The following is a 15,252-nucleotide window of genomic DNA, read 5'->3' as shown; positions in this document are numbered from 1 at the left end:
CCCCACCTCTACAGCCCCCACCTCTACAGCCCCCACCCCGACAGCCCCCACCTCGACAGCCCCCACCCTCGACAGCCCCCACCCGACAGCCCCCACCTCGACAGCCCCCCCCGACAGCCCCCACCCCGACAGCCCCCACCCCGACAGCCCCCACCTCTACAGCCCCCACCTCTACAGCCCCCACCTCTACAGCCCCCACCTCTACAGCCCCCACCTCTACAGCCCCCACCTCTACAGCCCCCACCTCGACAGCCCCCACCTCTACAGCCCCCACCTCTACAGCCCCCACCTCGACAGCCCCCACCTCGACAGCCCCCACCTCGACAGCCCCCACCCCGACAGCCCCCACCTCGACAGCCCCCACCTCTACAGCCCCCACCCCGACAGCCCCCACCCCGACAGCCCCCACCTCTACAGCCCCCACCTCTACAGCCCCCACCTCTACAGCCCCCACCCCTACAGCCCCCACCTCTACAGCCCCCACCCCGACAGCCCCCACCCCGACAGCCCCCACCCCTACAGCCCCCACCTCTACAGCCCCCACCCCTACAGCCCCCGCCTCGACAGCCCCCACCCCTACAGCCCCCACCTCTACAGCCCCCACCCCGACAGCCCCCACCTCGACAGCCCCCACCTCTACAGCCCCCACCCCTACAGCCCCCACCTCTACAGCCCCCACCCCAACAGCCCCCGCCTCAACAGCCCCCACCTCTACAGCCCCCACCTCTACAGCCCCCACCCCAACAGCCCCCACATCTACAGCCCCCCAACCCACCCGAACCCCCCCCCTACACCCCGTGTGCGCGGCATCACATTGATGACAACAAAAATAATAAATAAATATTGGTGGTAAAAAGTTATGCACAATAAATGTTTATATAATACATGAATATGTATTTGTACATACAATCAATTATTATATAATACATGCATATTTATTTGTACATACAATTAATTATTATATAATACATGCATATTTATTTGTACATACAATTAATTATGATATAATACATTCATATTTATTTGTACATCATAATAATAAACCCGCGCCGCTGATGTCGTGGCGGCCATCTTACGCAGGGTGACGCCGGCGCCGTCGTCATCACGGAGTGACTGCCCCCCCCCGCCCCTACGGGACGTGGTCCCTGAGTAAGATGGCCGTGATAGCTCACACGGAGCGGGGCCGCCCCCTCCCCCGCGCCCCCTCCCCCGCTCCCCCTCCCCCGATCCCCCTCCCCCGCGCCCCCTCCCCCGCGCCCCTCCCCCGCGCCCCCTCCCCCGCGTCCCCTCCCCCGCGCCCCCTCCCCCGCGCCCCCTCCCCCGCTCCCCCTCCCCCGCGCCCCCGCCCCTACTGGACCCGCGATCTCTTCCCGCGAACGGTGCGAGAGTCGCAGATATCGCGATATCGCCTGGCACGGCACACGACGCGATGCGGCCTTGCACACGACACGGTATCGTGTGACGACACGATATATCGTGCGAGACGATATCGTGAGAGGACACGATATCGTGAGACGACACCGTGTGAGACGACACGATATCGTAAGACGACACGATATATCGTGAGAGGACACGATATCGTGACACGACACGATATCGTGTGAGACAATACGATATCGTGAGACGACACGATATATCGTGAGACGACACGATATATCGTGAGACGACACGATATATCGTGAGACGACACGATATATCGTGTAACGACACGATAACACGTCACACACAACCACGTGGTGGCGGTATTCTGCGCTGGCAGTGGTGCACAGGCACAAAGAGAAAATAACAATTTCGTCAATAACAACAATGTGGCCTTAAAAGTAACAACAACATAGGACAGGCGACGTTTCGGGCAATGTCCCTTATTTATAGGCAAGATACGAGTTATTGCCCGAAACGTAGCTTTTTTTTATTTTGTCATTTTCAAGCAAGTTTTTTTTCATGATAAACTAGCAACCCGCACGTACTTTGGACGTGTGACTGTTCGTCCCACCCTCCCTCCCAGCCAGCCAGCCAGCAAAACTTTTAACCTTATGAAATAGAGTCCACATGAGTCGTCCTGCCATGGGAATTTTATTGATACAATAAACACCAACACGTGTAGTGCACGAGCCCTCTTGTTGACGACTCAGCATCGCCAATAGGCATCTTTCTGGGGTTTACTCCCAATCCTCTATCGCCTTTTCCCCGTCTTCCTTGTCAATCACGGTCCCTTGTCCCATTCTTGACCCCCCCCCCCCACACACTCAATCACAACGACCACACAATAGGGTAAAGCGTGGGTGATCCCACCTGCTCTGTTTGGAAGAGTAGGCCAAAACACCCTCTCGAGCTCCCTCTAGTGGAAGCCTCTCCAGCAGAAGTGGACGTGAGCCTATTAATGTACTTCAAGTACAAACGAGACAGATGCACCCATAATAGAGGTTTTTTTGTTGTTAGATCGCGTAAATATAATATTGTGTCGTTAAACCCGCCACCACCCGACACAGCCAACTAGTAAGGGTTGTCACGTAAACAGAACGTGGCCAATTCGTCACGAGTACAGCACTAACCGGTGTGTTGGAGAGCCAAGCCACAACATTTACAATCCGAGTCCGACGTTTCGCCAGTAATTACAACCAGCTTCATCAGGCGACAGACAGATTTGTGGAGAAGCCTTCCTGTTTTGTTCCTCTATGAGACAGATGCAGCCCCTTAAGTGTCACCGTCATGGATCTGACCAAGCCGACCCCCCCCCCCCCCTCTTTGCAGTGGTAAATTTGACTCCACCCGCACATCGAGAGGCACGCGTCACAACACCAGGCACGCTCAGAGGATGAATCCTGAGAGCTTAATCCGCCAGGTTATTCCATGCGGGCACAGGAACCCAGCCAGCCCCGCTGCGCGCAACGGAACTTGCCACCCGCGGTGTTTCCATTGGCACGTGGGTCGTGACGGTGATACACTCGGCGTAAGCGTGTCTCCTGCTACAAATCCCCTTCCTAATGTTTATTTTTCTACGTTTTCCATGTAATCTAAGTGTAGCTTATCCATTGTCTTACATACGCGGAAATGTAAATGTATTTTTTTACATATTTGTTTTATTTAGACCTTGCTGTATGAGACTGGCTTATTGCAATTTTCCACTGAGTCAAATTCCCCTTCAGTGTGCAGTCTAAATAAAAAATGATTATTTATTCATTAGATATTCCCAGAAACTGATTAATAGTTTGGTCGATGGTATGGAAACTTATCCTAAACCACAGAATTATTCACTACAGTTACGTTTTCTCCAATGAAGGGTCCAGGAAAATTAGCAAAACAAGTCACGCACGTGAAGTTAAGGAACTGAAAAACCGTGTCCCCAATGAAGAATATTTCTCTGAGCAAATATTACCCACTATAAAGAACAAAGATCCCCCGTACAGCCTTAACAGATTGTTGGGAGCAAGTGCTACTAGCGAGCACAATATGAAGGGGGTGGGTGGCCAGCACCACGCCCGGCCACCTTTGTCTCCTTCGTGGCGATGTAGACACACCGCACCAGGTATTCATTTTAAGGCTGAGTAGACCTAGGGGATGCCCGGTTCAGATAAGTCACTGGTGTTGGCCGTGAGCGGGAATCGAACATAGGTCGCCGCTGTTTCTCAGTAGGGCACCATACTCAGAAACATGCACTTTGACAAAGACCATTAAACAAAAGCTCCCACGTGCTCCAAAAAGCATGAAGAAATGCATATTTTAAATTATGCAAGTGAGACAGCGTATTGACAATTTTAAAAATTAAAGGCGGCTTGGGCAGGCCACGTCATGAAAAGTAATGAAGGCTAGTGGTCAAGCCTCATGACGGAATAGCAGCCAAAGAAGTGAACCATGCTCCAGGGGATATCCTTGGATATGGAGCGGTGGTTATCTCATATGCAAGATTGCTCTATCGCGAGACCACGAGAGACGGGAACAGCTGCAGGTCTTCATCAAGCAGGGGAATAGATGAAGGCTGATGGCAGTAATATTCAATAAAAACACATTCCTGCGGAGGGAGCTGGTAGGAACGGTGGGTTGCTCGGTCAATGGCCAGGGTCAACGGCGGCGTGGTGTATTCCGCAAATATGCCCGACTGTGAGGGCGGGCACAAGCCGGCGTGAGTAGGTTAAACGTTCAGTTTTATAAGGGCACCACGGGGTGACCAGCCCCTCCCACCTAGCCCCTCCCACCCCCACCTAGCCCCTCCCACCCCCACCTAGCCCATCCCACCCAGCCCCGCCCCTCCCACCCCCACCCAGCCCCACCCAGCCCCGCCCTTCCCACCCCCACCCAGCCCCTCCCTGCACGACGGACGGACACAATAATCCCCTGTGGGCTGGTGTAACCAGGAGGTTCCTACCAGTATAACTGACCAAGCATCCCAATTGCAGGACCCTCATGATGGCGAGTCTTGGGCCTTACCAACGCTTTTCCAGAAAAAAAATATAATCTTAATTACAAAGATGACAGCCCCTTGTCAATTCACAGCTGGAGGCCACCCTATGCCGTGCGAATCATGGTCGTGTAACCAGTCAGTGTGGGATAACGAAGTGGTTGGGGCCAAACCAAAAACCGGCTCCGATTTGAATCCCTACCATCAGCTGCGACGCAGACTGAAGCTCAGGTCAAAGAGACGATACAGCACAATGTGCTAACCGCTGCACCACCACCATTATCACAATTCCATATCATGCGCACAAGCATGAGCTGTAGTTAGCTACACATACCTTGTCCGATCGCCACAAAGCGGCGAGAGATTCAGTGACGGCATTGAACATGTCCGGTTTTGCCGAAGCATTAGTTTCATGTTGGATGGCAAATGATGGAAAGAAAAGCAATCTCACCACGCTCGTCATGACGATGAGGAGAGTCCGTAAGCGAATTAAAAAAAGTTTAATCCAATGTTAGTTCCATGAACTTTGACTGCGATCTAACATTCTACTACCACGTGTTCAATCATCAAAACACCATTGTAATATACTGCAGCGTTGTATCAATACCAAACACCAATTGTAGCAGTTTTCTTGTTTTTCATGGGTACGTTGAAACGTATCTCAACCATACAGTACTTCAATAGCTGCGGTCAACATTCATTAGTAATTTAGTCAAATAATTCCAGCTCAAGAGCTCAGGGTTTACAGCCATAGAATCCGTGCACCTTCCCCAGTCGAACTGATCTAGCCACAAGCCAGCAGCAACGCATTCTCACATTCCAATTCCCCTTTCCAATTAAGCACTTACACATCACCTGCAATTCTAAAAACTCACAACCCCGAGGCACGGCTTTCAGTGCCCCGAACTACAGCCACAAGCCACCAGCTAATCATTAGTCAACTAAAGTGGTTATTTACTAGCATTCAGCCGACGGTGTTCAGCAAGGTGGGTCCCCGCTATCGGAGAATGCGCACACTTTACCAATTGCATATTTGGCAGCACACGACCTCCGGCTTGTGGCTTAGCAGAGCAGGTGCACTCCGCTGCCAGCCTCATCAATCCCAATCCTCGTCGTAAGCTCTACATCAACCGTTTGTCGAAGGCGAATTAATTTCTCAGTATTAAGATATTATTTCTACAGTTTCTATCATACTTTTCAAAGGACTCCCCCCTTTGGCAGACTTTTGTCTCAATATGCTCCCGCCTGATTGCAAAGGTTACGGAAGCAATTTAGATAATTACAGACGGCCTCGCTATTGTTGCATTCTTGATGTACTTGTTGCTTCAGACAACTTAGAACTAGATGTTCTCCTTAACATGCAATACACTTCACCCAAAGAGTAACGTAACAGTGAGCCGGTCTTGTGGCCAAAAAAATTGCACAGGAAATGCTTGAACACACCAGCGTGCCCATGGGCTCCTATGGGACCTTCAAGGATGAAGAGTCTGGGGAAAAAAAAGAAATGGCCAGCCAATGGTTGCATAACACATCCAACAAGAGTCGTTTGTGTCGACACTGGGGGAACCGCAGCTCTCCATGACCTATCTTTTACATTACAGCATGTGCACGCGAGTATTGACAATACATTAATTTGTTGGCCTCGTATATAGGACACAGTGTAGGAGAAATGTTGGGCTGCACAGTCTAAACAACATTCATTTTCCATCTTATACACACCAAGTACTCCTCTTCCTAGCTCCGATAAACCCACTCATCCTGCTCAGCATCAAAATCCTGGTCAGGGTTAATGTAGAGCTTCCGAATTTAACACTCCACTACCCCATCATGGTCTAGATTTACAAATCATCAGTTGTGCACTATTTAGTGTCATTATAGATTGGGAAATGTAAAAAGGCGAATCGCACTGGGGCATACATTATATTTATCGAACTCTGGGTTAAACAGAGACATAATTCATTGACAATAAATGTCTCTAATCTTGGCGAAGTTATTGTTAAATCAAGCATTTAAAGTTCTGTATTAACCTTTTGAATAAAAACAAACTCTGCTACTCTAATTGGAAAGTCATCTTTATTTTGGTGATAGGTCTGATTGTACGTAAAGGGCAAGTATACAAAAACGAACATTAACAAAGGAGGCCGGTCTGCACGAGCTGAACCTACTCTTCAAAGAAAGGATAGAGGATCGATTTGTGTCAAGGTGAAGTGAGGACCAAGGGCATGGGGTTGGTACAGCAGCTGGACAAGATGCTTTTGCAGGCTGCCACCGTGTCTGCCTCCTCTGCATGCAAGCGGGCCATTCATCAGACGTTCAACAGCGTCCGCGTGATGGAGCCGCCATGCAGGTGGACGACGGGAAACTCAGATCTCCTCCTCCTGAGTCGACTGATTGATGACCTGTAGCAAAACAGATCGCACGCACAGAATGTATAAGGGACAGGAGCTGGCACCGATGTCGCATGGTATTGCACCGAGCCCAACCAACTTGTGCACGTTGTGGTCAATTGGTACGGTGGTCTTGGTGCGACTGCACTATACCTCGCCGTCGTGAGTCTCAATGGTCTTGATGAGGACCGTCTTCTTGTTGAAGGTGCTGGCCAGGCGATCAATGGAAGGGCTCGATTCTGTGTGGGGATAATCATATTGTAATCAAGTATATACACACACACACTTCCACTATGCACGCATTTGTGATATGGGTGCCCCATAACGCAGAATTACGATACACACCAAAGTGTGGTGCGCACTGCTTATACCTCGGAAGTTGTACGACGTAGAAGAGAACTGCTGCACCGGAAGAGCAATCCTAAGGGTGACAAAATATGCAGCGTCAGGACGTTTCATACTCAAGCTCACAAATACAAAGGTCGAGGAAGGTACATCGCGCCGTGTCCAACGTGAACTAGCGGCCGTCGTGTGCCTAGTACCGAGTCTCCTCGCCCTCCAGGAGCTTGCGGTAGGTGGCAATCTCGATGTCGAGCGCCATCTTCACGTTGAGCAGCTCCTGGTACTCCCGCAGGTGGCGCGTCATCTCATCCTTGAGGTTTCGGATGTCGTCCTCCAGGCGCGCAATCGTGTCCTGGTATCCGGCCGCCTCCAGCCCAAAGCGGTCCTCCATCTCGCGCATCTGCCGCTCCAGAGACTCGTTCTGGCGAGGGGGGGAAAGGCAGGGGAACACGGATGCTGAGGATCACAATCGGCGCTCATACGGTGCGTTTGCACAATATCTGGGACAAATGTGTTTTTCTATATTTTGTGTCTGTATAATAAATGTACGTTTTGATAGGAGTGCGAGTCGCACGCACGCACTTTGTGGTGCGACAGCATCCGTCCCCCGAGTGTGCACTTACCCCGCCCTTGAGCGCGTCAATCTCGCACTGCTGAGCCTGCACCTGGCGCCGGTAGTCATTCAGCTCTTGCTTGGCCGCACGCAGAGCGTCGTTGTTGCGGGAAGCTGCCTCACTCATATCTGCAAACTGTAGCACAGAAAAACATTATTTTTGTATCCTTCATCACAAGACCCTAATCTCCCAAAATGCTTTCATTTCTCAAACCTGAAAAAAATAAGAGGCTTAAATAAATACAAAACCAAAGACTCATTTAAACCATTTGGATGCATGGGTTGCTTATTTTGGAGGCGTGCAGACGTGCAAATAGGTGCCTCGGCTGTCCATTCCACACACCTTGGACTTGTACCACTCCTCGGCCTCCGCCACGTTCTTGGAGGCGATTCCCTCGTACTCGGCGCGGATGTCGCGCAGCGCCGCAGTCAGGTCCGGCTTGACAGTCTGCTGCATGTCGTACTCCACGTGCACGGCTTGCTCTTGCACCTGCACCTGCACCTCGCGTAGTTCCTGGACGGCACACACAACACACGCGCACGCGCCGTGTGGGAAACACATGGGGGTCACGATGAACCCGGCGACACGACTTGATTCCCATTCACGGACAATATCGGTGACGAATAGAGGAACCGGTCTCGGCCTTGTTCCGAGTAGGCTTGGCCTGTTACGCTGTGTAAAAGCATCTGCACTGGGGGGAGACTGAGGCAGCTGGGCATCAACCTGGCCCCACTATCCCCTACGTGTGCTCTCCTTCATTAGGTGCTCACCAACAGCACGAGATTTGTATTTTTTTGCCGTCCTTTGTACCATGCACACACTTGTGCACGGCTGGAGGACCGAGCGTCTGCACTGGCATGACACTGGTAGTCACCGCCGTGCGTGCCGGGTACACGCATGTCGTGTGTGCATCTGTGTGCGTGTGCTGCATGCGTGTGCTGCGTGCGTGTACCTCATCATGGATCTTCTTGAGGAAGGCGATCTCCTCCAGCAGAGACTCCACTTTGCGTTCCAGGTCCACACGTGCCAGGGTTGCATCGTCAACGTCCTGAAAGAACGAGTGGACGAGTTCAGGTCAGGTTGCGAATCAACAGGACGGAGGAATTAGCCCTTTTCTACGCCAGTGTCTTCTTTTGTTGAAATCACGTTTGGTGTGTCATGTACAAGTAGAGACATCTAGTCACCGTAAAGGCAATTCATAAAAGAAAAAAATCTCAACATATTAATTATCATTTACTAGAATATGGTTGAGGTACAAGGCAGTGTTAGTGCTTCATGTGATGGGTTCACGGTCCACGACCGCCAACGCAGTTGCTTGCGTTTTTGATCAATTGTTGGTGGACGTGTGGCCACGTAAACGAGCGGTCACACCTGACGGAAGGCACGCAGGTTCTTCTCAGCCTCCTCTCGCCCGCCCAGCTCTTCCTGAAGCCTGCAGCAGAAAAGACGACGCCTCGGATTAGCACGGTTGGCTACGTACGGTGCGAAAGAAGTTCAACATACGGCATCAACATTGCGTCCACTGCCTCAATCTCATAGGGCGTCGTAGGGAGTGTGGGCCATCTACCACAAGGTGGCAGTGATGTGCCACATGATGCAGCTGTTACACACACACAATTATCTTACGGGAGGCATCGTGCACATTCATTAAAACGTGCAGATGGGTCAGCCTGCGATGCACGAGGCTCAATCACAGAGTCATCACGGTGAGCAACGAATTCCTCGTAATAATAAACGCGTGTGGGAAACAAATCAAGTGGAAGCAATGAGAGGTGGGGGGGTCGGGGGGTGGGGGAGCAACATCATCCACAGCCAGGAGCGAGAACAAAGAGAGACTCCGGACCACGCCCGGTCCTCCCCCCTCCCTGCCTGCCCCCACCAGCCCCATCCCACCCAGCATGGACCCGGGGAGTCACCCATGGGGTGCGTGGGGGGGGGTGATGCCCCCCACCGCCACCGCCTCATTGGAATCTGCTGGAATCTCTTCATCCCGCCCGCCGCGTCCTCTACTGCCCTCTGCTGCACCCACTCACTCCTGCCAAACTTGACCGATGCCTTTCCCTTGTCGACTACGGCTTCTTGGAACAACGCCCCTGCGGCATTGCTTGTTGGGAAGAGACCCGGCAGGGAGAGGGGAGGGCTCCATCATCCCGTGGTGGCGGCGCCTCGTAACGGGACGCGACACCCTCCACTCCACCCATCCCACTCACCCCGCCACCCATCCCCACACCCTCCACCCCACTCACCCCACCACCACACTCATTGAAACAATGAGAAACGACCGCCTTGGCAGTGGCGCACAAACGAGGGAAAAAAACACTCTGCACATTCGCCAATAAAGACTGTTGAAGGAGAAACAATTTATATACACGAATGTCGTTGGCGACGTTTCGGCCAATGGCTATTTATAAACGACGTTTCGGGCAATGACCTCTGATACGTTTTTTTAAGGGAAAATTTATAAAATAATAAAAGGAACGTGTTCAGTTTGTGATTTTGTACCTTCACCGCCAGACGACTCGCGAACACAACGGAGAGATCTGCACCCGCTACTCATCCACTCTTACGATGTCCACTCCGTGATGTTCATTCATAAACATAGAGGTCCTCGACCATTTCACGTCCCACGCGAGCCATGCACCCTTGACCACACAACTCCACCCCAAGTTCCCTCCACCATACAACTTCCACCTTCCCTGCCCATTCAACTCTACACCGCAACTCCTCCGCCCACCCCGAATTCACCACATCTCGGGTCCTCCACCTGGCCCGTTCATCCCATACCTCCATCACACACCGTCCTCCACCAGAGCATCCCGTCCACCCGCACCAGGAGGACTCACCCACCCACCCAGAGCCCCCTCCTCTCACCTCTGCTGAAGGCGCTGCAGATCGTCCAGCAGGTTGGCCCTCTCCACGTCTCCGCGCGCCTTCTCGCCCGTGAGACGATCCACCTGCAGGCGCAGCTCCCGTAGCTCCTGGTCGTAGATGCCGTCCACGCGGGTCGGCTCGCGCCCCTTGAGCTGGGTGATCTCCACGGTGAGCGCCTTGTTCTGCTGCTCCAGGAAGCGCACCTTGTCGATGTAGCTCGCGAAGCGGTCGTTGAGCTCCTGCAGCTCCACCTTCTCGTTGGTGCGCGTCGTGCGGTAGTCGGCGTTGAGCGCGTCCGCCAGCGAGAAGTCCACGTTCTGGCCCGACAACGCCTTCACGTACGAGGCCGACGAGCTACGGCCGCCGTAGCCCGACTGGGCGCTGCTGCCCAAGCCCACGGAGCGAGATGATCGGATCATGCCGCCGCCGCCGCCGCCGCCGCCGATGCTTCCTCCGAAGCCGCCGCCTCCCCCCCCGAAGCCTCCATAGCCCGAGGAGCGGGACGAGAATGAGCGGGTGGCGGACGAGCTGGCCACGGGGCCGAACGTGCGACGGTACGATGAGACTCGCTGCGAGGACGACATGGCGACGCTTCGAGTTGTTGGCGGTGGTGGTGGTGCTACAAGTGGCGGTGGTGCTTGACTGCGGGAAGAGAGAGCGGCTGGTCCGTGCGAGAAGAGTCGGAGCGACCCTCCGCCTTTTAAAGAGCGCGGCTCCTCCCCGGTCCGCCCCCGCACCGAGGCCACACCCTGAGCCCTGACGCCCGTGGACCCCCAATCTCCATCAACGGGGAACTTCCCAAGGACCACACCCAGCATGTCTGGGACCTCGATCACCACCCCCGAGATCAGTCGTGGAAAGCGATAGCGCGTAGGATGATGAGTGGCTGATGAAAAATCAATGCTCGCAGATGGAGAAACAGTCGGAGGTCTGGGTTGCATTGTGTAATTACCAATTCCGTGTGGTCCTGCATCCCCCCCCCCCCACCCTTGACCCTCTCCTCCCCATCTGTGAATGCGAGAGTAGCCTCGCCCGACGAACCCCTTGCCTGCAACACAATGGATTTGTCCAATCACCTGGTAAAAAAAACCCCTAGCATCCTCGGAACCTCCATAAAACCACACCCAGCATCCCTGCTGCCACACCCTAACATCTCTGGTCCGCGCCTTGCATCATTGGGATCTCCATGGGACCACCCCACGATCCTGGTTCGACACCCTCTATTCCTGTCACCATACTAGGACCACGCCTTTCAATCCCTACCAAGCGCAGCCGTGAGTATTCCCCCATCGCCTATCTTCCTGCCATCGTCCCTTTCTCCGTCTCTTGAGCCACCGTTTATTTGTCGTGATAACCTCCTCCAAGGTTGTTGGAGGGGACATCACGGTACAGCTCTGCCCAGAAGCACAATTAAAACACCTGCAAACAGAGCGTCTGCGCCACAGCTTACACAATACAAACACGACGCCGATCACAATCTCAAACAACATGAATGAAAAGGGACAGAAACGCCATCTCAACCACAGACGCTATCTCAGCCTGAAAAAAAAAATCAACCGCAACAGTGGCGGGGCGAGTGGGGCAGTGTTGCCCTCTGTGGATCACGGGTTAATTAAGGGATCGCAAACAGTAGCTCTGCAATATCTGCTTCCGTAGGCCGTTTGTTCACATAAAGGGGTGCACTGCTCTGCTCGAGATCTGAATACGTTGTGTCATGAAGTGTGATGAGGTCAGCGCTGTATAAGAGGGTCTCGGGGAGATGGGAAGAGACTCTGTGGCTGATCATTAGAGACGGGAGGGCGAGCACGGCATTCCCGATTTGGGATGACAGATCATGGCAGACGTGAGGTGACACGGCACGAGAGACTGTATTCATACAAAAGAAGAGACGGGGGTTTTCCCCTTTCCTGTTGCTGTTCCCAGGAGTCGGGATGCTCCACCCAATCCTTGACGATGCTGCCGCTGATTTCTCGCAGCTGCTGCGCAGGTCAACGCCAAGTAGTAAAATTAACACTGGTTTGGAATTTAATTCCACAGCACATTGCAACACCTATTTTTATTCGAAGCCGTGGCTTGGCAAGCGGAGCTCAGTCGGAAGACTGTGTCGGTGTTCCTGCTTAGTTATTGGCGGTCATCGCGGTGGATGTGAGTGTGTATTGATCTCCATGCGCGTGTATTGATCTCCATTTGGTGCGTTCACATTTGGCACAAGGTCAGCGCACTCGCCGCTGGACCTGTTTTCAGAACGACTGTGGTTCGATTCCCAGAGCCACTGGTCGCGAGGGAATGACCAAAGTGTTGTGGTCTACTGTTTATATTAAAGGCCCTTAAACATCGTCATTCTAAAAGCCAGATCGCAAAGGAAAATTAACCCTAAATGACCACCGTTTGTAAATGTTTAACAACCCTTCCCTTAAATAATCTGTAACAAAATAATAATTAACCTGGTTGTGGAGAATACCATTAACAAAGTAAATAACGAGGTATATTATTGCCTACTTAAATAAGTTTGAGTTTTTTTTTACTAAAACAATGAATCCCCTTGGGCTCTGGTTAAAGAAAAGACGCTGAGTTGATAGAATACTGAATACATCGTGACCCATGGTGTTTGCGTGGAGCAAGGTGAATGGTTAGCCACATACACCCTCATATAATCATTGTGTTCAATTCCACATCACCACAGAGACTGAATACCTACATCATTTAGAGATGCATTTTCACACGAAAGACGTTTACATTTACAATCCAGCTGAGCCCCAGTGCAGAGCAGATTAACTCAACGGTCCTGTGGGACGATCTGCCTGCAGGGCTTTTTGCCGATAGATTTCCTGTTCAGTAAGGTGAAGAAAGACCACACATTTCAATCGAAACATACATCCTCTGTCTCGGTGGTCCCCATAGCACCTCCAATTAGCGCGGTTGGCAACGTACGGTGCGAAAGAAGTTCAACATACATAGACCGCCAATGAAGCTGAATGAGACTCTGCATGTATGTTGAACTTCGTTCGCACCGTACCTAGCCAACCGCGCTAATCGAATGTGCGGGAGTTGGAACAACAAACTAAACACAACACGCAGTTCTAAGGGAATGCGTTTTCACTCGAGATGTAAACGCGTTTATAGCTCCGGTGGCTTCCTCAAATCGGAAGGAAGAGCGTTCCAGACGGCCGCCGAGATATTTTATCACCCTCCTGTCAGGAGGGAACGCTGATGGTCTCGGGCAGCTGTGGTGGTTCTGCTCCGCCCTGAGCTCCACCCTGCAGGCGCCCCGCACCCATGACCCCTGCTCCCACCCACCCACGGACCCACCCACCCACCCACCAACCCACCCACCCACCCCTCCCTTGTTCCACGTTTCCTGCATTGTGGTCGTGTGCGGAGTGAGGGCCCCACAGCCCCCTTCGCCTCTGTTGACAGCTTTTCGCTATGGCAACGTTCATGAAATTAAACTTCCTGATGCTTGAGCCCCAAATTAGGCTCTGTTTCCTTTTGGAGGCGCGCATCATGGCTCAAGCACGCCACATGTCTCGCCCTATTTAGAGCAACCACTTCTGGGCAGTATAAAGTTATAGTCGAATATATTAAGCATCCGCGCCCGATGTCTATATATAAGGTTCCGTTATCAGGACTTCCTTCCCGGCATGTGTCATCTGCAGCGTCGATGCACGGCGCGGCGAATATCTGCGTGCGATATTTGAGATATTCTACCAGGCGACTGCAGTCGAGTACAGTAGCGAGAGAGACATTTTTTGTTTGCGCATATTTGGTGGTGGTTGTTGTTGTTCCCTTTTGGCAGTTTCTGTCTCTACGTGGGCGGCACGGCCAAGTGCTGGAGAGAGAGAACGAGAGAACGAGAGGGGCGTGGGGTCCGTTGTGTGTGCTCAGCTGGGCAACGTGGAGCTGTGGAAGAGCAGGCAAAGAGGCTTAAGGCTCAGACTCAAACTAGCGCATCGTAAACGAATGCCCTGGAAGTCTGCGAGGCATTGGTATAAACACGACCGTGCAGTATGGCCATGGCGTGTACAATAATCCGTGGCTTTGCTTTTCCCGTTATACAGAAGAGCAAAAGTTTGTTTTCCAATGGCCGCGAGCAGCGCTTTAATGAACGGCTCTGTGTTCGCGAGGAGGGATGTACGAAATCCGGTTTCACGCTTGTTGCATAGAACTAGCGTGGCACGCCTGCCCGTAACACTCACCGTAACAATCATATCCCTCCCCTCGACAATGCTGCGAATCACATTGAGAATGTCAATTTGCGTCTGCGGAACTGGTTTCATTCATCGTAGCAGCGAGTGGCTCATGGACACAGAGGAGCATGCGGGCTCTGTGGCTTCCGTGGCAGATAATTCTAAAGCGCAGTGTTCGCTAAGCTGTGGAAGGCCGATTAAGCAGATCGGCGCGCGGCACCACGGATGCAACTCCTCAGAAATCCGATGGGATTCATCTGTATTAGTGGCTGAAATAGAATATTGGAGTTGCCGTTCACGCATGGACGCTGCACCTCATTTCTGCTGCACCCAGCGCCCCAACCATAAATTGTTATATTTTTTTTATTATCCTTGTTATTTCCTTCTACGATCAACCAGCAAAAACGACGGCGAGGTGTGGTGGCATGGACGATGTCGGGCCCTGATCACACCGT

The 15,252-nt window shown here is 52.4% G+C and overlaps 1 protein-coding gene across 1 annotated transcript; it reads right to left on the bottom strand.

Annotated features, from left to right (window-relative positions):
• Window positions 1-4,880: 4,880 nt before the first annotated feature.
• LOC133345313 (desmin-like) lies at window positions 4,881-11,443 on the bottom strand. Its single transcript, XM_061555966.1, has 9 exons — window positions 10,611-11,443; window positions 9,111-9,171; window positions 8,692-8,787; window positions 8,082-8,252; window positions 7,749-7,874; window positions 7,326-7,546; window positions 7,155-7,204; window positions 6,937-7,022; window positions 4,881-6,795 (listed from the first exon to the last, which is right to left on the bottom strand). The coding sequence occupies exons 1-9, from the start codon at window positions 11,426-11,428 to the stop codon at window positions 6,760-6,762; spliced, it is 1,665 nt and encodes a 554-aa protein (XP_061411950.1). The 5' UTR covers window positions 11,429-11,443; the 3' UTR covers window positions 4,881-6,759.
• Between the last annotated feature and the right edge of the window lie 3,809 nt (window positions 11,444-15,252).

This window comes from Lethenteron reissneri, chromosome 21 (genome assembly GCF_015708825.2).
Source record: "Lethenteron reissneri isolate LAM-NWPU_2019-01 chromosome 21, ASM1570882v1, whole genome shotgun sequence".
In the NCBI taxonomy this organism is placed as follows: domain Eukaryota; kingdom Metazoa; phylum Chordata; class Hyperoartia; order Petromyzontiformes; family Petromyzontidae; genus Lethenteron; species Lethenteron reissneri.
This window is presented reverse-complemented; position numbering and strand designations above follow the sequence as displayed.